The 25673-nt window shown below is 43.5% G+C and overlaps 1 protein-coding gene across 4 annotated transcripts in view; it reads left to right on the top strand.

Moving 5' to 3' along the window:
- The window catches only part of Cap2 (cyclase associated actin cytoskeleton regulatory protein 2), a 143929-nt gene that overhangs the window by 38589 nt on the left and 79667 nt on the right, over nucleotides 1–25673 (top strand). For all 4 annotated transcript variants that reach the window (XM_059263036.1, XM_059263033.1, XM_059263035.1 and 1 more), the window contains exon 4: nucleotides 18580–18657. In XM_059263036.1, the coding sequence (XP_059119019.1) occupies nucleotides 18580–18657 (78 nt within the window). The remainder of the gene's footprint in view (nucleotides 1–18579; nucleotides 18658–25673) is intronic.

The following is a 25673-nucleotide window of genomic DNA, read 5'->3' as shown; positions in this document are numbered from 1 at the left end:
CACACACACACACACACTGAATTTATCCATGCTCTGACAACCTATTAGCTCCCCGGATCTTTTCACTCTTATCTGTGTTTTGTAGCTGCAGAGAGGGAGCAGTTGAAAACCTGGCTCTCAGGCAGCTTAAGAAAGCAAGACTAGAATTCTTAAGTAAGGAGTAAACTCACCAATACAGGGAATGGTAATCACTGCCAATAAAGCCGTCTGAGCTCAAATGGAGACAAGTTATTTCTGTGATATTTCCAACTGAAGGTCAGAGTTAAAAAAGAAATCAACTGCTAGACAGTGGTGGCACGCCTTTATCCCAGCACTCAGGAGGCAGAGGCAAGCAGATCTCTGAGTTTGAGGCCAGACTGGTCCACAGAGAGAGTTCCAGGACATCCAGGGCTACACAGAGAAGCCCTGTCTTGAAAAAAAAATCAATTTTTGTTTGGTTTCTTTCCTTGGTCTTGGGTTTGCCATGATTCTCATTCTCTCTCTCTCTCTCTCTCTCTCTCTCTCTCCCTCTCTCTCTCTCTCTCTCTCTCTCACACACACACACACACACACACACACACACACACACACACACACTCATACCATCAGTGTTCAAAAGGATAGCTATCAGGCAAGAGGGAACTCTAGAGTCTGGAAGCGTAGGTTAAGAAATTAAACTTTCAGCTTGGATTTCCCTGTGTTTTTCTAATAATCAAATCTCCCTGGTTTTCATGAGAACATAGCTGCATGTGTTTCTATAATGGTAAACATCTGGGAGGGAGTGAAAAACCCAGTAGATTGTCTCAACACATCCAAACACAGATATCCTGTGCTTTTCAGCCAGATGCTTCCCTCCTGCCCAAATTCAACTTGGGAGTCATTTGCCCCAAGCCCTAATGGAAGCCATGGATGGTGTGCCAGGCCATGGGCAGGGCTACCCTGTATGCACTGTGCGGAGGGTGCTGCCCCAAGCCTGATTGCTGAGAACCTGGAAGATGCTGAAGACCTTTACAGCATCCCACCAGGTGGTTTGAAGCGTCCTAAATTTAGTAATTTGAAAAAAAAAAAAAAAAAAAAAAAAAAAAAAGCTGAGACTTTGTCTGGTTTACTTAAATTGTATTTTTTCTGATATTGTAATTTTTACAAACATATCTGTGACCAGCAATTAAAAGGAAGAACATAATTTTCCAGACAGTGCTTGTGTTTGACAAAAACGCTAGGAAAAAATCCTTCCCACCATGCTTTTGGTTAAATGACAATAACATTGAATGAAAAACGGTCATTTATTATGAATGCTGATACCCAAGGGATTGTGCATTTAATTAGAGAAAGGAGAAGAGAGGGGGGTTTCTGTGGAGAGGCGGCATGCTTTCAGCTGAATGGGAGCCTGGGCACTTTGCGGCTTTCACTACCAAACTCGGCTCTCCCTTCCCTGTGTGAGTGCAGCCTTACCGCCTTTGATGCCTGGTAACCATTGTGAGGCTAATCGTGGAACTCACATGTGGGACAAAAAGGACATGGAAAGAGATTTTCTGCAGATGACAGAATGGGATTAAAAGCAGTGTGGATAGGAGGAGGTCCATGCAGGAAGAAAGATTTGCCTCATTAAAAAGGAAGTCCAGAAGGGTAGTGCCTGGACTGCTGACTGTGGCCATCTTTTGGAGGTAGGATTACCAAAATCGTTTGCTTTCTAAAAGTCCATGTCTTTGTACATTTTATAGCAAGCATTCGGGACTACTATTGGAAGAGGAAGAAAGACTAGTGAGTTCTAAAGATAGATTTTTGGGAGCAGTGTATCACTTGAAAGGGAATTTACTAAGAACGCCAACAGCAATCCAAAGTAAGGAGCACCAGAAAGCGTCCCTCACCCAGCACATAAGACTGCCTGTGCCTGGGTGTCTGTGCAAATGGGCAGCCCGTCTTTATGGCAAGACGCTCTTCCTTCCTTCCTTCCTTCCTTCCTTCCTTCCTTCCTTCCTTCCTTCCTTCCTTCCTTCCTTTTTCTTTTTTCTTCATATCTTATTTTTTTGAAAGTATCAGTCTTTTTTTTTCTCTTATTCAACTTTTTAAACATTTGTTTTTATTTCACATGCATTGGTGTTTGCCTGCATGTATGTCTGTGTGAAGGTGTCAGATCCCCTAGAACTGAAGTGACAGATAGCTGTGATCTGCCATGTGGGTGCAGCCATCTCTCTAGCCCCACAGGGACTTTTTCAGTCAAGTGTTTATGGGAAGATCTGAGGGTTGATGCTAGGTGGACCTGGTTGGTGATGAACAATATTGGGTGCCTAGCTAAATTTTCTAGCCACTAGAGATCAACTTCATCGCCATGCATCAACTTTATCTCCCGATCTTACATTTGCTTTACTGGGTTAGTGGGACAGGTGATTGCCAAGGAATCTAGCCCTTGTTGAGGCCTGCTGGACACTGCATTGCTGTTAACAAACATTATTTAACTTGATCCTTGGAAGGAAGGATCTCCTAAGGTAGGTGGCTGTTGAGATGAAGCCAGGAGGCTGAGGAGGTTGGGTAACCTGCAGTGACCATTGTTAGGAACCAGGTGCTCCCCCAGCCCACCTTCAGCCACTCAGTGCCAGCAGCCGCATCATCACCAGCCACCAAATGCAACACATTTCCACTGTCACCACGAGTCACCTTTATAAAGTCACCACCATCACCTACACTCCCTTGTCCCCACTCAGAGGTGGCCTTTCTCGCTCCCCACAATAAATCTCTTACATGAGGTCTGTTGTGTGCTGTGATCTTTGTGGCATTCCTTCACCTAGATCTGCAAAGGTATTCGTCTGCTGCAAAACCCTAACAAGCATGTAGCCTAGGCCTGTGTGAAGTTGAAGTTCATGGTTTCTCATCTATATCACTCTGCTCTCTCCTAAGTAATTCTGTCATAATAAAGGCCCTTCCCTTCTCTATAAGCAATTACAGGCTTAATCCTTTACAAATTGTTTTCTACTTAGGGACATAAATGAAATGTTGGGTGAGAATATGGTCTAAGGAGTTCTAGGGGGATGGCTCAGTTGTTAAAATGCTCACTTTGCAAGTATGAGATCGATCCCCACCACACATGTAAAAAGCCAAATACAATGATAGTAATCCTAGGGGAAGTAGAGACAGGCAGATCCCTGGGGCTTGCTGGCCAGCCAGCCTAGCCTAATCAGAGTGCTGGGTCACAGGGAGAGACCTTGTCTCAAAATGCAAGCTGGACAGAATCTGAGAAATGACACCCGAGGACACACATGTCACATGCATGAGCACCTGCACAGACATATGGACATGCACGTACGCGCGCGCGCACACACACACACACACACACAGAGAGAGAGAGAGAGAGAGAGAGAGAGAGAGAGAGAGAGAGAGAGAGAATGTGGTTTAAATAATACAAAGTGAAAGGATAATGCTTAGAGCCATAGTGCATTCTAGAATGAGTGATCTGTTGTCCCTGACTTCCTTTTGTGGCCCTAAAGCAGTCAAGCAAGCGTCCTTTATGGACCTTTATGGACCCAAGAGCCATCAACCATGAAACCATTGCTAGTTCTCTAAGTCAAAAGAATTGGTTTAAACATGTTGATAAAGTATTTAATTCTTTAAGTGTTAGGAAAACAAGTGAGAGAATTTGGAGATGGGCCAAACTATACAACGATTGAGTTTGAAAATGAAGTCAATTTGGAAGCGTGGTTCTGTTTAGAACACAAACTGGTAACAATATTCCTGCCTGTCAGAAGAGCAAATGGGTTGAAACACACAGTGGTGTTCCTTTCTTTTGCTATTCCCAGGCCCTGAAAAACACTAATTTTAACTCTTTCTTTACTGGTTTCTACTGCAATTTCAGACTTCTCTGTATATATTTTCATAATCTACTTATTTAATGTAGGCCATATGTTCGAAACCTCTTTCCATGTCAGTACATCGAGTTCTGTCTATATTATCACTTGTTGACTGCATAATATTTTGTTCATGGTTGTGCTCAGTTGATTTGAACAGTCACAATTGTGTATAGCCTCATTAATGTGTATATAAGAATGCAAGGCCCCAACTAGGTTGAACCAAGCCTAAGATGACCTAAGGGACAGGGACCCTCTTAAACTACATACCTTAGCTCCTTGCCAGTCTCACTGTGTCCCTGGGCTTTCATGACATTTGACCAAATCACAGTGGGTATTCCTTCAAAAACATTATTTGTAATTGTGCACTTGTTTTCTCAAAGACAATTCCTGTCACTGGGAATGATAAGCCAATGTCAGGCACTCCCTGCTTCACTTGCCTCATTCTCCCTGCCTCCCACACGTTGTTGTACTGACCCACGCTCTCACATGACTCAAAGTGCACTAGGCTGTTTGGTGATAATTAGGCGTTAGGAAAATAAAAGTTCTAGGAAAACAATGCATGATTTGAATGCACATTAATATTCATGATGTTGGATGTTTAAAATATGTTGCAAATTCTGCTAGATACTCAGGAAAATGAAAAACAACTCGTATAAATCATGCTTCTTTGCAAAGAAGTCATTTATCGTGTTACCTTTCTTTGATCTGTTCCATGTATCAAGAAACTTGTTTAAATTGCCCTTTGGGGGTTGGATACGATGTGTTTGAGGTGGGGTTGGCAGGATGTTGAGGTCACCCTAGCTGAGATGAGAAATGCAGCTGAGATTTGTCAGAGAAGATTCCAGGCATACATACAGACAAAGACACATGAGAGCTGTTCCTTAGTGTCAAAACTGTTCACTGGGCTGGTATAAATACTTCTGTGAGCTGGAAGTTGCCAAGGCAACAGTCTCATTAATGAAGAATAACCCTCATTTATTATCAGTGCCTGAATGATTTTTTTTTCTCAATAATGTGTCCCTAGTAGGCTAACACTGACTTACTTGGTCTACCTACTCGGCTTCCCTTTCTAGATGGCACAACTCTATTCAGCCCTGCTCAGTGGGTATGCCTCCTTCCTCTGCTACTGGGAACAGAACTGGAGGGAAAGAAACTCAGGAAACTGTAAAGGCAGTAAAAATATTAATTTATAACAATTACCTAATAGAAAGCAATTGCCTTTTTGATATATGCTTTGGCATAGGCAAAGCCTGCAAATGACCATGACTCAATTGTATGTGAGCAGGCTGGCTCTTTAAATTAACTCATCTTTATGATTTAATGGCTCATAGCCAACATACTTTTTTTAAGTAAGTGGAGTGTGACATTAGCACTTCAACCCCTAACCCCCACCCCAGTCAGGCTGTAAATTTCAGCTCCGTTTTATCATACACACACAGGATGTTTCAGAAAGGCAGCTGTGGCTGAGATATAAGTCTTTTGGAACCTCCGTTGTTCCCAAGAGTTAGAGAATGATTTAGAGAGATGATGGGAGTGACTGAGTACCACACACAGTGCTTCCTTGCAGTGGTGGGGTGTGGGAAGAAGGAAATCTTTTACCCAGAAAGAATATTGTGTTAGTTACTGATTCACTGCTGTGACAAAACCTGACAAAAAGCCGCTTAGGAAAGGGAGGGTTTATTTTGGCTCACAGTTTGAGGGGACACAGTCCATCATGGCGGTCAGTTTGCATTCCCAGTCTGAAAGCAAAGAGGCTGAATGCCAGTGCTGGGGTTGTTTTCTCTCAGTTGTTTTGTTTGTTTGTTTAATGTTTTTGTATTCTTTTTGTGATGTTGGGGATTGAACCCAGAGCCTTCTACATGCAGGACCAGTGCTTTATCACTGTGCTACATCTCCATGCTTTCTCCTTTCTACACAGCCTAGGCCCCTAGCCTAGGGAATGGTGCCACCCGTATTGTAGGTGGGCCTTTCCTCCTCAGTTAGAACTCTCTGGAAGCACCTTTGCAGGCATACTCAGTATGCCTCATAGGTGATTCCAAATCTGGTCAGGTTACAGTGAAGATGAAGTATCACAAACACATTGTCTTTTCCATTCTTGCCTTGAGCTTTGTCAAACTGACCAAATGCAAGAGCTTGCCTTTCATTCACCCATCTTTGATTATACCAACAGCCCTTTCCTGTCCAGTCTGGATGCTTGTTATGTGTTTACAGCAAACACTTTATTGCTTATTACTCACCTGTGTGAATTTTTCTCTGCCTTCACATCTTGTTTTGTTAATCCCAAAGATGGGAGGAGAAAGGCCATCAATCCAAATCATCATGATCAAGTTAATTAAAGAAGCAATCAATTAAAGGAAGCTTTTTTTATTTGTGTACATGAGCTGCCTTCCCCTAAGGGTGTGTTTGAGAGGTCAGCATTGGATATGAAGAAAACAAGGGTTTTATAGCTCAAGGGTAGGGGCTTTCCATATGGGGGATTTGGCAGGCAAAATAGAGTTCTAGGACCAGAACATAAGCATAACAAGTTAGTCATAATGACCTCCTGAAACAAAGACATGATTGTGAGGTGATCGTAACAACAGGTAGCCATAACAACCATTTGAAACAAAGGTAGGGTTGCAAGATGGTTATTAACTTTTTGAAACAAATGCCATTCCTGGAAGAAGCAGTATAGAACCATTTGTAGCTAAGATTACAGGTGGGGCATAGCCAATCCTTGAGAAACAGGTTTAATCATAAACAAGAATGATCCTAGTTTGTCTTTACTATAAGATGGCTTTTAAGCCTAAGATGGAGCCAGGCTGGTTCTTCAGTCTCTCCTGATTTATACCTGACTTGGTTGCTAGGTACACAGCAGGTGCTCAAAGAAATATATATATATATATTTGATATGTATGTGTGCTTTTCCTGCATGTGTAGCTGTATACCAATGCATATAGTGCCCACAGAGGCCAGAAGAGGGCATAAGATTCCCTGCAACTAACAGGGAATAACAGACAGTTGTGAGCCATCATGTGGGTGCTGGGAATTGAACCCTGGTCCTCTGAAAGAACAGCCAGTGCTCTTAACTGATGAGTCATCTTTCCAGCCCCTCAAAGAACTTTTGTTTCATTTTTTTTGTTTTTTGTTTTTTTGTTTTGTTTTGTTTTGTTTTGTTTTTTTGAGACAGGGTCTCTCTATGTAGTCCTGACTGCCTTGGAACTACTATTGTAGACCAAGCTGGCCTAAATCTCACAGAATTCCTCCTGTGTCTGCCTCTCAAGTGCTGAGATTAAAGGTATATGCCACCATACTTGACCACAAAAAAACATTTTTATTATGAAAATAAATAATAAGTCTTTATTTTATTCAATTGTATCTTTTCCTAATAACTTTTTAAACAATCTAATATGGGAAAACATGACAACTGATACAGGAAGAAAAGAAATCACTTATGTATAATCGCAGCACCTAAAGATAGCTTGCGTGAGTATCATGGGTAGTTGGTATTACTCATAAGGATGTTTCTCAAAATCTTTTTTTTTATTTTGTTTTGTTTTGTTTTTTCAAGACAGGGTTTCTCTGTGTAGCTTTGGAGCCTGTCCTGAAACTTACTCTGTAGCCCAGGCTGGCCTCGAACTCACAGAGATCCACCTGCCTCTGCCTCCCAAGTGCTGGGATTAAAGGCGTGCACCACTGCCAGGCTCTCAAAATCTCAAAAGCCATTCATTATTCTGGGCACAATGGTGCATGCTTTTTTTTTATTGTTTTTTGTTTTTTTGAGACAGTTTCTCTGTGTAATTTTGGTGCCTGTCCTAGGTCTCTCTCTGTAGCCCAGGCTGACCTCGAACTCACAGAGACCTGCCTGGCTCTGCCTCCCGAGTGCTGGGATTAAAGGTGTGCACCATAGCTGCCCGGTGTTGTGCACGCTTTTAATCCAAACATCTGGGGGCACAATTCTGTAAGTTTGAAGCTAGCCTGGTCTACATAATAAGCCCTAGTCCAGCCAGGAATGCATGGTGAGCCCTTCTCTCAAAATCAAGCAAACAAAACATTCATTGCATGATCTGTTTTCTTCTGAGATAGAATCACACAGGGCTGGAGATATAAATCAGGGATTAGGAGCCACTATTGCTCTTGCAAGGATCTGAGCTTGGTTCCCTGCGCCCATGTCGGGAGGCTCGCGATGCCTGTAACTCGAACTGCAGGAGAGCCAGGAGAGCCCATGCCTCTTCCACCCGCCACAGGCATCTGCACTCGTGCACACGTATCCCCACACAGACAACACACATACACACACAAAATTAAAAACAAAACAAATCAATCGTTTTTCAGAGACAGAACCACACTGTCATCTTTGCTGACCATGTAGGAACAAGTGACCACGTTCCAAGCACTGGAGGGCCCAGGCATCCCAGGCATCCCGAGTATCCGGTTGTGTAAAGATGCTGGTGGAAGTGATTGGGCCAGGCACACTCTTTCACTAGGGCAGTTCCAGCCATCTACAACCAGTCTGGTGTCTTAGCCTCTGGGCACAACTTTCAGCACCAGCATACATGTAAGTCCCTTTGTGGAAGGTGATTCTGGCTTCTCTGTGCCCTTTCCTACTGGCAGTGGGACAAGAGAAATGACTTATGGTGCAAAAGTCCATGAGAACCAAAAGTCACAACGAAGAAACGTTCTGTACTTCTAAGTTTACTTTTTGCTATGACACTGTAGAGGGGTCATTTGGGGTGTTGCCTTAGCCTCCTCCCATTCCTTGTAAGCACCTCCAACCATCCCCAGATAAGCGTGACCACAATAAGCAGACAGAATCAAAACCTTATGCCGTGAAGATAAACACATCACTAGAGAGCTTGGCTATTTTTAACAACGCCAGTAAAAACCGTGTTTATCATGGTGGCTGAATGAGCCGCCCACATCAGAGGCACACCCTCTTTTTCCCCCAGATAACTGCAGTGCCACGTTCATCACACTCCCCACCTTGCTCACCGTGCCCCCCACATATCGCCAGGAGATGTTCTGTTGCCAAAAAGACGAAGCCAGGATGGATATTCCATAGTGTTGTCTGAAAACAGAAATTGAATAAACTTTGTCTCGTTTCTAAAAAGTAGAGGGAAATGTGGCTCAAGCTGGTAGATTCCGACATAACATGCATGTGGCCCCCAGTTTGAATCCCCAGTATTATTAGAAAGTGGAAACTGGAAGCTCAGATGTTCAGGGCCATCCTCTGATGAGGAGTTTGAGGCCATCCTGGGCTACAAGAGACCCTGCTCCCACCCTCAAATAAAGTAGTAGGAGAAGGTAGATATGTAAACTGTCAATCATGGTAGTTGGAAGGATAGAAAGGCCTGCTATTTTTCTAACAACTTCTTACAAATCATCACCATTGGCTAAACAATTAATAATTTACCTTCAATTCACATCCTACCCATGCCAACCCGTTCCTGCGTCCATCTGCCCACCAGTTCTTAAGCAACTGTCATGTGTCTGGTGGTAAATAGGGTAGGGTTGGAGATCCAAAAAGAGTGGGACTCTGGGGAGACACGTGAGGTTGAGAGAAGCAGCCAAGACAGCACCATGTAGGGTGTGAAGCACTTCAAGCATCTTGAAGAATGCCTCTGTTCAAGGGTAGATAGGAAGTACTTATTAACCTACTGATATTGTTAATGTTATCTGGGAGCCGAAGACAAGTGGGGAGTCCATTTCTGCCCTGATTTTGAGGATGGGCATCATCTCTATCTATTGTTCTTTGATCCTTCACCATGAAGATGGCTTCCAGACTTAATTTCCTAAGAATTAATATAAACCACAGTGAGTGGAGTTCTTATCAAGCAGGAAATGACTGTGAGTCACCTGCTGTATAACTGAAGAAGACAAAAAAAATTAATTCTTGACTCTTTGGGGACTTCTGTCATTGAGGAAGCAGTGAAGACATGTCTACACAACATTACAGCAAAAACTATTACCTGTCTAAAAAAGGACAGTAGCCATGTCTATAGACTCAGATCTGACGCTTGCTGACCATGTTGGGAGCTTCATTAGCTTCCCTGGGTCTTGGTTTCATTCTCAAAGAGATGAAAAGGTTATGAACGACAGGCTTAGAGTGTATGAGTATGTTTCTTGTCCCAAACTCCTTTAAAAAAGATCCTTGGACTCTCGGGAGACTGCCCTGACTGGGACAAAGAATATTTAACCAGAAGTCATGGTTCTAGAGTTGATGAAGGTGCAGCTGTGTAAGACTCTGGAGGCCAGACAGCATTCTGGGCTCTATCCAAACCCTTTACAAGAAACAAGAGCCTTTGGTGTGATTATGAGAGACTCAGTGTGAGGATGCTCTGTGTGTGAGGAGAGCATGGTGTGTACAGAGCATGCGGTTCCCTCCTTGGCCCTTGATTTAGGTTCCCAAGCACCATTAGCACATTTTCCCCCAAAGGCTCTTGTCTTTCCTTTCACTAGTCTGTTGTGCTCTTCCATTATGAGGCTGTCTTGCACTCTGCACAGAGGCAAATTACTCATGCAGAGCTCTTACAAATACTTCTGAGCAGTGAGACTTCCCAAAACTAGCTTAGCTTATGTCCAAGTGTCCTCCTTCATTACAGAAGTTCTGGAAAACCTGAAATCAGCCTTGCTGGTAATTTTTTAGAACCTTTGTTGGCCTGACACAATTATATCCAGCCCCTAGGACCTGCATTTATTCCGTTCATGTTTGCCAAACTTGCCCGTTTTCTGTACTTCAGGCCCCTCCCTTGGGAACTAAGAAGAGATCAGAAATTAGAAATTCTTACACCAGAGCTGGGGAGATGGTTCCGTGAGTAAGAGTGTTTGCCATGCAATCCTGAGGACCTGTGTTTAAATCTACAAGACCCATGTAAAAAGCCAGGCATGGCTGTGTTTGTCTCTAGCCTCTGCATCGACAGAGATGAGCACATTCCAGAAGCTTGCCGGCAAGCCAGCCTGAACAAATAATGAATTTTAGGTTTAGGGAGAGACCCTCTCCCAAGTGAGTGGGAAAAAGATAGAGAAAGGACGACACCTGAGTTTTTCTCCACCTCCTGGATGTGTACACACACACAGTGTCCACACACTCATGTGATTTGTTACACGTGTACACACAACATATACACCATATACACCATACCATGCACATACGTGCACACACACAGTGTCCACACACTCATGTGATTTGTACACGTGTACACACAACATATACATCATACCATGCACATATGCGCGCACACACACACACACCCCTACCCATATACAAACACACAAATAAAAACATTTAAAAAAGAAAATTCTTAGCTAGGTGTGGTAATATACACCTTTAATCCTAGTATTCAGAAGGCAGAGTCAGGCAGATCTCTGAATTTAAGGCCAGCCTGGTCTACATAGTGAGTTCCAGGCCATCCAGGGCTACATAGTGAGATCCTGTTTTTGAAAAAGAAGGAAGGGGTGGATAAAGGGATTTGTGTCCCAACTTGTTACTTATTGTCCATTGACTTTGGGCAAACACCTTTATCCTTCCTCAAGGGTTGAGTAACATGACCCCCCTTGGATGGATGAGTACATGATTCCTAAGTGGATGCCCCCTGAGTTATTTCACCAACTCAGCCACTGATGAAAATGAAATAGATGTACAAGAAAAAAAAAGGATTTTAGATACCATTTGATCCAGTGGTTTTCCTGTGTGGTACCCTGACTCAAAGAGTGTGGTGCTTGGGACCATTTGCAGATTTGATTCAGGAATTCTGAACGAACCTAAGCACTAAGGCAAGATTAACCAACCTCCTGACTGACTCCTGTGCTCACTGGAGACACAGAAGCACTGGCTTAAGCCTCTCCTGAGGTTGGTAACATGTGAACCCAGGTGTCTTCTGTCATGGAGTTTTTTGTGAGCTGGAGTTCACGTTCATGACTGCAAAATTTGCTTCAAACAAATCCTGAAACAGGTGAAAGCTGTCCTTGCCTCTCATCCATCCGTCAGCTCCCTGTTTACCTCTTCACTAGCTAAAACTCAAGGGATTTCCTCAGGGTAGGGTATAGGAGACTGAAGCAGAAACAGCCCTGGAATGCACTATTTCTGATTATGCATGTAAAACATTGGCGGATGATTTAGGGAGGCCAGCGGGGATTGTACTATCAACAGCCTGCCCAGGTCCTGGTCACAACCCTGGGGAAACAGATACCCTGGATCTTGTCCTTGATCAGGGAAGTCAGAGGGTCCTTTCCCTTTCCCTTCTTGTCCCGGCAAAGAAGGTTCTAGACATGGCTTCAGCACAGCATCCTGGCTGGAGGATGCTTTTCCATCTTCCAAGTCTTGCCCCTGCCCTTTCCCTGAGTTGTGCCTGTGTATTTGGCTATGAGCATGGGACTCTGCAGTCTGGGGCTTTTCCAGAGAAACTCTACAAAGCCCTGATGAGTACTCAGAGATCAGCTGGGCTTCCCCAGGGCGCCAGCTCTCTCCCAAGAGGATTAGATGAAAATAAGTCATGTTTAGCTGCTGTCTGCTTGCCTGCCCCCAAACTTGCTTTCAAGTGATCACAGGGACTCGTTCTCCAGTACTTCTCCCACAGCCACGGAACAGGGTACTCTAGCTGTTTTGAGAGCCCCAGCTGCCAAAGTGCTAACAATGATGGACTTCAAATAAGGTATCATGCCTTGACTTTAGCAGAATGGCCCGTATGTTCTCTGCACACACATACACAAAGACAGTTAGATACACGTTTCCCTGCCCAGAGATCACAGAGCCTGTCTCCTTCTAAGGCCCCTCAAGGGCTCCCAGTGCCTCACACAAACATAATAGGCAAAGTCAGCAAAATCCCTTAAACCCGTGGTCGTTTGTCCATCCCCAAAGTCCCTACGTTTGACTTTTTCTTTCACAGTGTGTCCAACAGCCTGCATGAGCCAAACATTCCCCTTTCCAGTCACCAGACTCAGCAGGCTCAGAAAAATTACCCCTAAATCGATTGCTATCTGGTGAAGGGAACTAACAGAACTTTCCAGAAGGAAGAAGCAAATGGGTCAGAACATCTCAAATTTGTAAATACTTGTAAAACTGATGGAATTCCAGATGAATGTGCATTTGAATTTGTTGACTATTCCCAGAGTTCCAGGGAACTGAGAGAAGGACCTGAAGCCCCCAGGAAGGTGTTTTCTACATAAGTCAAAAGAAAGATCTGAAATGGATCACCACCCCGACCCCAGCCCCTATTGTGGAGCAAAAGGCCATTTTCAGGAAGGGGCTAGTTAATGAAATTGCCCATCTTCCTTAGTCAGACCTGCCTGCAAAGTACTTCATTAGCAGCAGGCTCCACATTGTTACTAGGGAAAGTAGAAAAGGCTAATGGCAGTGTTCATTGTGGGATGACTACAAAAAAATATTGCTAATGCCGCCTCTGAGCTGCCATTTCAACTGTCGAAGTTGGGCCATCCTGAATCACCGTTACCATGGCAACTGGAAGTCAGTCTACTGCTTGTCATAGATGGGGATGGTACCTGTGCGTTGCCGTTGCTGAGAGAAGGGCAGGTATTTTATTTATAGCCAAGCCGTGGAAAGTTGCGTTTGGTAGTCCTTTTGAGCAATGTGATCGTTAGACAACAACAGAGTCTTTGAAGCACCGAAAATGTGTTTTGATGGAAAAGGCATCTCAGCTCGAAGCTTCGTATTCGTGAGTCATTATGGCTTCCAGGCTAGTGAAATTTTAATACTCTACTCTTTGCTGAGAGAGATCTGATATATGAGATTTTTAAACAACTTAGCCTCAGCAGAAAGAGGACTGAGACAAAGAAGGGACAGGGGTGAACTTCAAAATGACTTATAGAAAACATTCACAAGACTTGGTCTGTTATGTTAATGATGGGGTGGGATTTGTGATTTTTGAAATAACTGGCCTACCAATTTTGATTTGAATTCAAACATTTTCTTGGTGGAAGAAAATCCTTAGATGAGAATTATGGCAAAGTAAAAACACTGAAAGTGTTTTGTAAAAATTGCCAGATGTCAAAATAATGGCTAGAAAAACAGAGATTCACCATTGCTGGTTTGGTTAATATATTTACCCTTCCAGCTTAGAAAAGATCCTAATATTGACATTGGAATGAAATTAACCTAAATCTTCCCATTGCTATTCTAGCAATGTGTTTTTGAAAATGTATGAAATTGATTCCTACCTTTTATATCAGGAAGTCCAATCCAATTCACCAGAGGTAGAAACTGCCCCAAACAGACAGGAAGCTAACAGGAGCAGGTTAGAGAAGAAATTAGTAAAGAAAAAGAATATTAACATTAGTATAACTCAAGACTACATAAGACTGAATCATTCTTTTCAGGGAGGCTTCCTTCAGGCAAAGTATTTTCTATTCCACAAATGAGCAAAAAGCCAAAAGGAATGGGGGAAAAAATCTTGCAAATGAGAGAGACTTCTCAAGTGGGAGAGACTAAATGTTTGTAGGGGTAGGGGTGGATAGCAGATGGGAACGCTACTCTGAATTCAATTTCACTGTGAATACAAAATTACTCTAAAAAACAAAATCCAAGGTCAGGCATGAAGATAACATGCCTGTCATCTCACCCCTTGGGAAGAGAGGATTGCTGCAAGTTTAAGGCTAGCCTGGGCTACATTGAGTTTCAAACCATGCTGCTGCAGTATGAGAACCTGTCAATAAAAACACTTCTCTATAATAATCAAACCAAAAAGTCCGTAATCTAGGACAGTGTCAGTAACTGACAGATGAATGGTTTGATTCCTATCTCTTCCCATCCCGTAAAGACTTGCCTTAGAGGAAATGAAATCAGTGAAGGATAATATGAAACAGGAGAAGAGACAACCATGGGCTGCTTCACTCTGTAGATGTATAAGCTCCAAGTCTAGGTTCTGCTCGGGAGAAATGACCTAAAACCTGAGGGGACTACTCCATCCGAATGGCATATGTCCCAAGTAGATGGAGTGAGTCTCAGTCTAGGTTATGGACAAAATTCCCAGAACGAGCAGCACCCAAAACCTCTAACAACTAGACACTTCCTCTGCTGAGCATCTCCTTCCGATGGCTCCTTGCCATCATGCATGCATTATTTTTCTCTTGGCTGTGACCAAATGTCTGACAAGAAGGGACTGAAGGGAGAAGGGCTTGATTTGGCCAGCCATTTGAGGATGTAGCCCACCATGGTGGGGAAATTGTGAAAAGAGGAGCAGCTCACAGCTGTGACAGCAGGCCTACGCGGCTGCTTGTTCACATCTCTGCACATGAGGTAGCCCAGATATGAAAGGCTATCAGCCTTGGGACCCACCCTACAAAGACCCACTTTTTCTTCCTAATCCCCACCTCACCAAACAGTCCGACTAGCTGGGAATCATGTGTTCAAACACACGCGCCTGTGAGAGGTATTTACTTCTAAACCATAGCATACCAGGCCCTATAAAAAGAGGTAGATCATAAAGATTGTGCCTTCAAACTGTTGCTTAGAAAGGAAAACACACTGGTCTCCAGTATGGCTGCAAGAGACTAAAGGAATCACCCATGTTTTATGAGACAGTTTTAAGTATCAGTGTACACACAAAATAATGAGCAAGATCAAAAGAGCCAGCCTGGTGCCTTCAGGCAGTGTCACAATGAACCAGAAGGGCACAGACTCATGTTTTGTGTTCATTCCCATTACTGCAATGAAATACCTAAGATATTAAGTTAAACAGGAGAAAATGTGTCATCTGGATTATGGTTTCGGAGGTCTCAGTCAGTGACTCCACTGCTTTTAGTCCCAAGGCAAGACAGTTGGCGATGGCAGAGTGTCTGATAGAATCAGAGCTGTAAGAGACTGAGGGACCAGAGTCCTCTTCAGGGACACCAGTAACCTGAAAACCGCCCTTGAGTCCTACCACTTTCACAATACCCCTTCAAGCTGGGGAGCCAGCCCTTCACACACGCACATACGGGAGGCAGTCCAGATCCAAACTTCAGTGCCCTTGAAGAAAATAAACCAGGGCACAGAAACAAATGTCCCATGGTGACTTGATCAAAGTATAACACACTCTAAGACACTGACAGGGCTATCAAATGATTTTTTGAGGGCTTTTTAAAACTAGGTGATGAAACCATGAGAAGGAAATAAAAGGCAAAATTGAGTTAAATTAAGAAAGAAAATGCAGTGAGCGCAGAAATTATCTGTGTATTAAAAACAAATTTTTTAAATGCCAGACACGGTAATGCATGCCTAATTTAATCCCCGAACTGGGGAGACAGGGTGCAGGTGGATCTATGTGAGTTCTAGGCCAGCCTGGTCTACAAAGTGAGTTCCAGGACAGCCAGAGCTACACGGAGAAACCCTGTCTGGAAAATCCAAACAAACAAACAAACAAACAAAAACAGTAAGTATGTAAGGCTTGTTGAAGTTGTATCTATTGTCAAGAAAAAAAAAAACACTAATCATGTGATCCCAGTGAACTCAAATCCCAGACCAGGAAATAAAAGACAGAGATAATCCAGAAGCTACAGACACTTAAGTATCATCCCCTGAAATCTACTGTCAAAGTCCCTAGATGCAGGCTCTCACAAATGGAAGAGAAGACTTTAAACATGCTATAAGAAAACTTCTGGAAAATCAAAAGAAGGCAAGTATATCCCAAGAAATATAATATAGGAAGTTCAAAATGCAAACATGGCCCCGTTAAGCTGTTACACCCCAAGGATGAAGAAGTCATTCTTCAAACGAGAATAAGCAAGTTCCCTTCAGGGAAGAAAATCACCCAGCTGGGCTCAGATCCAAAGCAATGCTCTCAGAAAACGGGAGCAGGATTGGGGAGACAGCCCGGGAGGTAAAGGTTGTCTGGTATTTCTGTAAAACTTCAATCATTGAAACATCCTGCCTTAAAATAAAAGAAGAAAACATGATCTGAGGCTGAGGAGAGGGTTCAGTCAGTAAAGTGCCTGCCGGGCAAACATGAAGACCTGGGTTTGGATCCCCAGCACCCACTTAAAAAGCTGGACATAGTAGCTGCGCTTGCAGTCCTAGCCCTGTTGGGCTAGGGGAGGGATGCAGGTTAGATGCTAAGAGACAAATCCCTGAAGATTATTGGCCAGCCAGCCTATATGAATAGATGAGCACCAGGTTCAGTGAGAGACCTGATGTCTCAAAAATAAAGGTGGAGAGCAGTAGAGGAAGACACCCAACATTCACCCTGAGCCTTCACACACACATGCCCGTATGTGCACATGGACCCACACACAAACATACACCACATACACATATAACCCCACAAATTAGTTGCTTCCACTTAGTAAAACAGTGCTGTGGCTTTTCTTAAAACATAGAAACAATATGCTGAGTAGCTAACTAAGGTTAATTGTAGATGGTATAAATATTTAAAATTATTTTCTTACTCTACTTAATTAGAACTATTTAATTATGAATTGAAGATGAGAAAAAAATGACTGTGTATTCCAGGACATTCCACCTGTACAAGTCCTTTGTGTTGGGGGTGGAAGTGGGAGTGGATCCAGGTGACCAGGTCCCAGTGAGACACATTTTGAAAACTTTGATGGCCAAACTTGTTTTTGTTTGTTTGTTTGTTTGCTTGCTTGTTTTAAGGCACCATCTCACTGTGTAGCCCTGGCTGCCCTGAAATTTACTTTCTATGTAGATCAGGTTGGCCCCAAACTCACAGAGATCCATCTGTCTCTGCCCTCTAAGCACTGGGAATTAAAGTGTATATTCCCATGCCCAGCCATGAGTCAAGCTTTTTAAATAGCTTGAGATCCAATTCATGTATCCTAATAGTCACACTTATAGAGAGTATGATTCTGAGGGTTTTAATATAATCAGAAAGATGTGAAACGCATCAGCTCTGTCTGATTGGAGAACAAGACCCACCCCCATGTTTATATGTGCAGGGGTGAGGGAAGGAGGGATGGATAGAGGGGGAGGTAAGAAGGGGAAAAGAGAGAGGGAGAAATATAGGGAGATCATATGGATGCATATGGCTGGGTATTTATGTGGATGTGGGTGCCTATGAAGGCCAGAGGTCAACTCCTGTTGTTTCCCAGGAGCCATCCATCTTGTTTTTTGAGACAAGATCTTGCTGGCCTAGAGCTCACCAAGTAGGCTAGGCTGGCTGGTGAGCCTCCGAGATCTGCCTGTCTCTGCCTCGCCCCCTCTGGGATTTCAAGCGAGCACCACCATGCCCAGCCTCTTCGCATGTGCTCTGCGAGCTTGACTCAGGTCCTCCTGCTTGCACGGCGGCGAGCCCTTTACCAACTGGTTCATCACCCCAGCCTTAATTGCAGAACGCTTTCATCAACCACAAAAGAAATCCTCTGTGATCTGTCAGCAGTTTCCTCCCCATCCCTCTCCCCTTAGCCCCTGCCACCCATTATTCTCGTATCTCTATAGAGCTGCCTATTCTGGACATTTCTTATAAATGAGATCACACAGGCGTGCTCTTTTGTGACTGGCTCCAGTCACTCAGCATAATGTTTTGAAGTCTTGCCTATGTCACCGCCTGTGACAGCTCTTTGTTTTAAAAGCTGCAGAGTAGACCATCTCATGGCTAAGTCATTTTTTTAAAAATCTGTTCATTAGTTGATGGACATTTGGTTGTTTCTACATTTTGGCTATGATGAATAATGATGGTGTGATTATGCATTCACAAGTTCTTGTGTGAACATAGGTTTGCATGCTTCATGGTTATACTCACTGCTGCGGTGGAGTGGATGGATGAGTGGTACGTTTGACTCTTGTTTAGAGCCCAAACATTGAAACCGCTGCCATCTTTTCTGTTTGCAGGCAGAAATGGTGCACAGTGCTTTCCAGGCCCAGCGTGCTTTCCTTCTCATGGCCTCTCAGTACCAACAACCCCAGGAGGTAAGAGGGTATCATAACAAACAGGACTGCCTAGGGAGCGGGCACAGTGAGGTGTCAAATGGGAAACCAGAAGAGCCATTTCCTTTAATGCCGTTTCTAATCTAGATCGCCGTACTGCTTTTCTCCCATCTTTATAGCTGTGGTGACAAATGTAATATATGTAGTGACAAGTTTATGTGTGTATCATGTGCATGTGTGTGTGTGCACATGTGTGTGTGTGTGTGTGTGTGTGTGTGTGTGTGTGTCTATCATACTTGTTTCGATGGCAAAAGCCCCTACAGTATATCTTCTTATTACTGATAAATTGTGATTATGGCCAAGTGCATACAATGACAATGGACATCACTATTTTAAAGATCCATTTACATGTGACATCTGCATCTTGTTCTTTCCTATTTTCACGAGGAAGAAAAAGCTTGCCCTAATTTTGGTTCCAAATTTGTATTGCCTTTGGGTCAGGCTGCTGGTCTTTGATTCCCTGGAAATCCTTAGTGTGGCTTTTGCATCCTAAGTAGCATGATATGCTGATTCAGTGCTTCCCAGTGCCCTGTGTTAGCCATGGCTAGAGAACTTCACTGCAGTTTCTGACTCACTGGGTCTTGAATATGGTCTGAGACTCAGTACAATTCAATAAGCTCCTGAGGGATGCTCCAGCTATAATATAATAATTAGAAACTTTGTGAGTCTGAAGGACCTGTGTGTATCCTACCTTGCCATTCTCTGCCACAGAAATGTGTTAACTTCTTTTAGATTAAAGATATTTAAGGACTGGGCAAATAATTCAGTAGGTAAAGTGCTTGTCTTGCAAGCATGAGAAACTAAGACCAGTCCCCAGAACCCATGTAAAAAAAATGATTATGGTATTGTATACGTGCAATCTTAGCTCTGAGAAGCTGAGACAGGGGGATACGTGGGCCTCACTGGCCAGCCAGGCTAGCCTGATCTACAAACTCTAGGGCAATGAAAAACAGTCTTAAAAAAGTGAATATCACTTGTGAGGGTGTCCTCTGGCCTCCAAACAGATACACAAGCACAAGTGTGCACACACAAAGATATTAGAGGATTACCTCTCACTGCAACAGTACCATCCACGTAGTAATTTTGACAACCTTTAATCCATCATAATGGTTCTATGTGATACCCAGAGGAAATCTTAATGTGCAAATGAAAAAAGTTAAGAGCAGATGTTAAAGAAAGTGATGGTCGCAAAAGTCTTTTCCATTTTCCAGTACATCATGTAAATACAACCTTCCCCCATTCTCTAAACCCAGGCCCTACCACCAGTAGCCAGGCAACCAACAGGGTATCATGGAAATGTCCACATTCCCTTCACCAACTGTTCATAATAACGTTTTAACCAGGCTCATTATGTAATAATGAAATCGTTTAGTAAAATGTAGATCTATTAACAGCGATCAGGAGATGAGAAAGGAACAATTGTTCTTCTGATTATCTTGTGTCTAAGGCTTGTTAACAGTTATATCAGTAAAAAAGAAAATTTGAATATCCTTTTGGCAAAGTAGTTCAAAGGCAATTGTTTCTTTTGACTTCTAAAGTGAATTCCTAAAATGGAAAGGGTTGCACTGGGCAAACTCCTGGGAATCCAGGACGTGGTCTTCGGAGGACAGCACTAGGTTCCTTTAAAGTTGGGTGACACTATCCTATGGGCTGGGATCCCAGACAGAGTAAAAAAGAGAAAGCTAACTGAGAACAGCAGTTGTCTCTCTTCCTTCCCCATTTGTGGATACAAGTGACCATCTGCCTCACACTCTGCCACCATGCTTCCCTGCCATGATGGACTGTACCCCCAGGCTGGGAGCCCAAGTAAATCCTTTCTCCCTTAAGTTGTCTTGGTCATGAATTCTGTGACAGCAACAAGAAAAGTAAGAAAGTTGCTGATACCCTCAACCATCTCTAGAAAGTCCTTCCAGACAAGGAATGGGCCATGAAGATAAGGTAATCTGGATTTTTTTTTTCATTTAAAAAAATTAACTTAATTTTTCATGCAATATATTTTGATCATATTCCTTCCCCCAACACTTCCAAATTAATAAGGCAAAAAATACCAAACAAAAGCATACAAAGCTAATACCCAGGAACACTCCACTGGAGGAAATGGATTTTCCCCTTCTATCAATTACAGATAGCTTCTTGGTGAGGAATGGGACTTTGTCCACATCCCCTTGTTGGTGCTGGAATTTTGCCTGATTTGAACTCATGAAGGTCTTGTGCTTTTTTTAAAGGAAAGTTTTTAGTTACTTTTCTTGTTGCTGTCACAGAACTCATGACAAAGACAACTTAAGGGAGAAAGGATTTATCTGGGCTCCCAGCCTGGGGTACAGCCCATCATGGCAGGGAGGCATGGTGGCGGAGTGTGAGGCCACCATGTATCCACAAATGGGGAAGGAAGAGACAAATACTGGTTTTCAGTTAGCTTTCTCTTTTTTATTCTGTCTGGGATCTCAGCCCATAGGATAGTGTCACCCACATTCAGAGTGGGTGTTCTCTCCTCTCTTAGATCTCTCTAGAAACACCCTCACAGACACACCCAGAGATGTGTCACCTGGGTGATTCCAAAGTTAGTCAAATGGACCTTAGGGATAACCCATCACAAGTACTAATGCATGGGTCCCATCCCAAGGCGTTCCTACTTAATTGGTCTGTAGAATGGCCTTGGCGGTGGGTCACATCAAAGCGGGAAAAACAGCATAAGGCAGGGCGTTGGTCTTCCTAGTATGTGTTCTAGAAACAAAAAAAGTATTACCACAGTAAAAATGGCACCTTCTCATGGCAGCCATGGCCTGTCTGTCCCTTTGTGTTGTGATTTCTTCCTTGTGCCAGAAGGGAGACGATACTGCTGTAATTTCCCCTCTCACTGACATCCAGCAGAGCGCCTCAAAGCTTTGGTGTATGTGAGAATTCCCTGAAGGGCTGTTAGGTTACAACTGGGCCTCATTTACAGAGTTTCCAGGTCAGTAAGTCTGGAGAGTGTCCCAGGAACCCACAGTTCTAAAGTGTCCCAAAGTAACAGGGAGCCTGCTGGCCCAGGCTGACCTGTGGTGTGTGTGTGGCTTGCTCTCCCCATTCTGCATCAAGCTCAAATTCATTTCAGGGCCTTCCACATGTCACTTCCAGCTGCTTCTGGTCACCTGGAGAACTTGCTGGTGAATGAAACAACTGGAATCAAAGGAGGAGGCCGTGACTGCTCCTAAAGTATGGAGAAGAGTTTGGTTGTAGACGGAAGGGGAGAGCAGGAAGAGGGAAGAGTCCAGGCTGAACATGGCTGGCAGACTAAACCGGACCATGAGAGGAGAGAGGAAGAGGGAGAACAAGAGAGAGCCGCTGACCAAGAGGAGCCATGCTTTCTTCTTTACAAACCGTGTGTGTGTGTGTGTGTGTGTGTGTGTGTGTGTGTGTGTGTGTGTGTATTTGAGTACACATGCATGTGTGTGCACATATGGGGGTCAGAGGTCAACCTCAGGTGTTGTTCCTCAGGTGCTGGCCACCTTCTGTTTTTTGAGACAGGATCTCTCAGTGACCTAGAACTTACCAAGTACGCTAGACTAGTTGAGCAATGAGCCCCAAGGATCTGCCTGCCTTCAGCTCCCCAGTATTAGGATTATAGTATATGCCACGGGCTTTTTCTTACATGGGTTCTGGGGATAAACCCCCTCTGAAGGCAGCATCCCAGGGGACGCAGTTACATCACACCACCTATCACTTCTTACAGGTTCCAACACCTCTCTCACGGCCAGACTGAGTATTAAGTTCACATGAACTCTTGGAGCCACACCCAAACTGTATCCAAATCATAACACCACTCAAAGTCCTTCACAAACACAGTGCACATAGGGTGTACTGCACAAACATTTATAGTTTTGTGTCTAAATCAAACTGTAGACAATGGTTGCTCGAATAGGAAGAAGGAACGTTTTCTATTGGGGGCCTTGAAACATCTCTTTTCACTTGGACTAGATGAGCAACACAGTCTTTAATGGTCCCTAGTGAGTGACCACCAAGTTTTAGCCGGAACTACCAATGCAGCCTTTAATGGACCATGGCCTCCACTGCCTTAGAAGGGTGCTGCACCTAAGAATGACATCACCAGGGGAACTCTGCAGCCGTGGGAAGGAAGATATCCCTCACCCAAGCCCCACCATCCAGCCTTGATTAATCTGCAGGAGTGAGTGGGAAGGACTTGGATGTGGCGACTACAGCCACTGTGTATGAGTGCCATACACCCTCCTATGGCATACGCTGTACACATTTCCCCCAGCAGTTCTTGTATTCATGTGCTGTGAAAACTTGCCAATAATGTGTGTGTGTGTGTGTGTGTGTGTGTGTGTGTGTGTGTGCATGTGATTAATGTGCATGGATATATAAGGGAAAACTAAAATTTTCAGCTTCACAGAAGCTGATTCATGGTCATTGGATGCCTGCCAGCTGCTTTGCATCTCTAAAATGAAATACTGTATCATCCATTCAACTCACAAAAGGAAGAGATGTTTTCTTTGGACCATGATCTGGGAGCTTCTAGTCCAAGATCAATTGGCCTCATTGGTTTGGGCCTGAGATGAAGGCACTGAATGGGAGTGTGTGTTGAGCAAGCCACCCATATCCCGAACTGGGAAGCTGAGAGAATGACACTCTCGTGGGCCCTCTGAAGGGCATGTTCCCAGAGATCTAAGGCCCTCTCACAAAGCCCTACCTCCTAAATGTCTACAGCACTTGCCAATATTGCCATCCTAGGGACCAAGCTTTTCATGAGGACCTTTGGAGTACACTGCCTATAGGCAAATTATAGTTCTATCTTTTAGATTTTACTCTCCCAAGAAGATTTCTCCAGGCCAGAAATGGCACACCTTTACTCCCAGTACTCAGGAGGCAGAGGGAGGTGGATCTCTGAGTTTGTGGCCAGCCTGATCTACATAAGGAGTTCCAAGCCAACCAGGGCTATATAGTGAGGCCCTGTCAAAGGATGTGTGTGTGTGTGTGTAGCTCTTCTATCTTGTCTCTCTTTGTCTTTATTTGAACTTGTCCTCATCACCAGTGCTGAGGATTGAACCACAGACTCACACATGCTAGGCAAACACTCTACCTCTGAGCCGTATCCCCATTCCTTGGACTTCCATGTTAAGATGAAACAGTGCCTTCCTCTGCAGAGAACAGGAATTTAGGACCCATTCTTTCCTTCCATTGTGTGCACAGCCTGAAAAACAAGAATTGGAAAGGTGACTCAGAGCTTCCTGCTGGCTGCTTCTCATCTCTGATTTTGTACCCCTCAGCACAGCCTCTCTGCTCAGCACACCTTCATAAGGATTTGCTACTGCTTGGAACACCCTCTAAATTTTTAGTATTCACTCATTTTAAACCAAGCAAGAAAAGCCTTGCAGGCAATAAGTAGCCTTTGGACCTTCACCTAATCATTTAGGTTCATGAGAGCTACAGAACTCCAGGAAGTGTAAATATGCATGGGATTTTAAAAGACTTAATAACAAACGACAAATATTTGCAGAGATGGATGCATTTACCTTCATTTAAACATTATACAATATATATTATAATGTATATATGTATTGAAACATCATATTTATCCCATAATGATGTATAATATTTATGTTCTTACCTATCAATTAAGGAAATGAATTATGTGTGTGGGTACTTGTGTGTGTATTTTCTCGATACAATTTCATATAGCCAAACTAATTCTGAACTTGCTATGCAGTCAAAATTGGCCTGAACTCTTAATTCTCCTGCCTCCACTTCCCTAGTGCTGGGTGTCCCAAATGGTACCGGGCACACCCAGCTTGAAATCTATAAGGGTATTCAAGAGTAAAAACTTAGGACTTTGGCCTATCCTGACTTGAATCCCAGGTCTTGTACACATTAACTCCACTAATCCAAACATGAAAATAACAAAGTGTTCCTGTGTCTTCAACATTAAGAATCTTCTGTCTTTTTCTAAGTAGCTGCTGGAGAATTAACCAGGCTAAATTCAACAAATGTTTCCACTGAGGCACTCTAGCCAAACCAGCTTATTAAGTAGCCTACCTGGGGTATGGCAGTTAAAGCTTGTAAGCCATGTTTTCTTATCTTTGAAATATAAATAATGATCCCTAGAGTCATGAGGATTAGATGAGAAAAAGCATGAAAGGGTCAGGTGACTTAGAGAGAGTCCAAGGTAGTTAGTCAGGATAACCGAACTGTTTTAGTAAGATGTCCCCAAATCTCAAAGGCTCACCGGAGCAGACATTTTTCTTCTTATAGAAGGTCTATTCTGGTGTTTGTCGTGGTTCATCCTTTGGTCATTCAGAGAGTGAGATTCTGCTCTCTTGAGTCTCTTGCCATTGTTAGATCCTCAGCATTGGTTTAGGAAAGACAATGCAGGATTACTTCCAAGAACATTTTAGTGAGCCAGGCCTGGAAGCCGCATGTGTTACCTTCATTTAGTCTCATGGCCATTTCTAGCTGCAAGGGAAGCTAGAAAATTTAATCCATTAGTATTCATAGAAGAAAGAATTCCCAACTTCTCCAAGCATCTAAGACTACTAGAGTAGGTCACTTGATCTGGCTGTAGAGAAGTCTATCTCAGAACACATGTATTGTTTTTCCATATTGATAAGGGTTTTCTAGGCTGATACTCCATTTCCTCAGCCATCCAAAGAAAGACAAAGAAGACTACCATTAGTTGCTTTTCTCATTTCTATAACAAAACGCCCAACAAAAGCAACTTCAAGACAGAATAAAGGATTTATCTGGGCTCCCAATATAAGAGTGCAGCCCATCCTGGCAGGGAAGGCATGACAGTTGGAGTGTGAGGCAGCTGGGCACACTGAATCTGCAGTTAGGAAGTGAAGAGATGAATGCTGTCACTTGGCTTGTTTTCCCCTTCTTGTTTTGTTTGTTTCTTTGGTTTTTGTTTTGTTTTGGTGTGGTGTTTTGAGACAGGGTTTCTCTGTGTAGCCCTGGCTGTCCTGGAACTAGCTCTGTAGACCCAGACTGGCCTCAAACTCAGA

The sequence above is a fragment of the Peromyscus eremicus genome, chromosome 5 (genome assembly GCF_949786415.1).
Source record: "Peromyscus eremicus chromosome 5, PerEre_H2_v1, whole genome shotgun sequence".
NCBI lineage: Eukaryota > Metazoa > Chordata > Mammalia > Rodentia > Cricetidae > Peromyscus > Peromyscus eremicus.
This window is presented reverse-complemented; position numbering and strand designations above follow the sequence as displayed.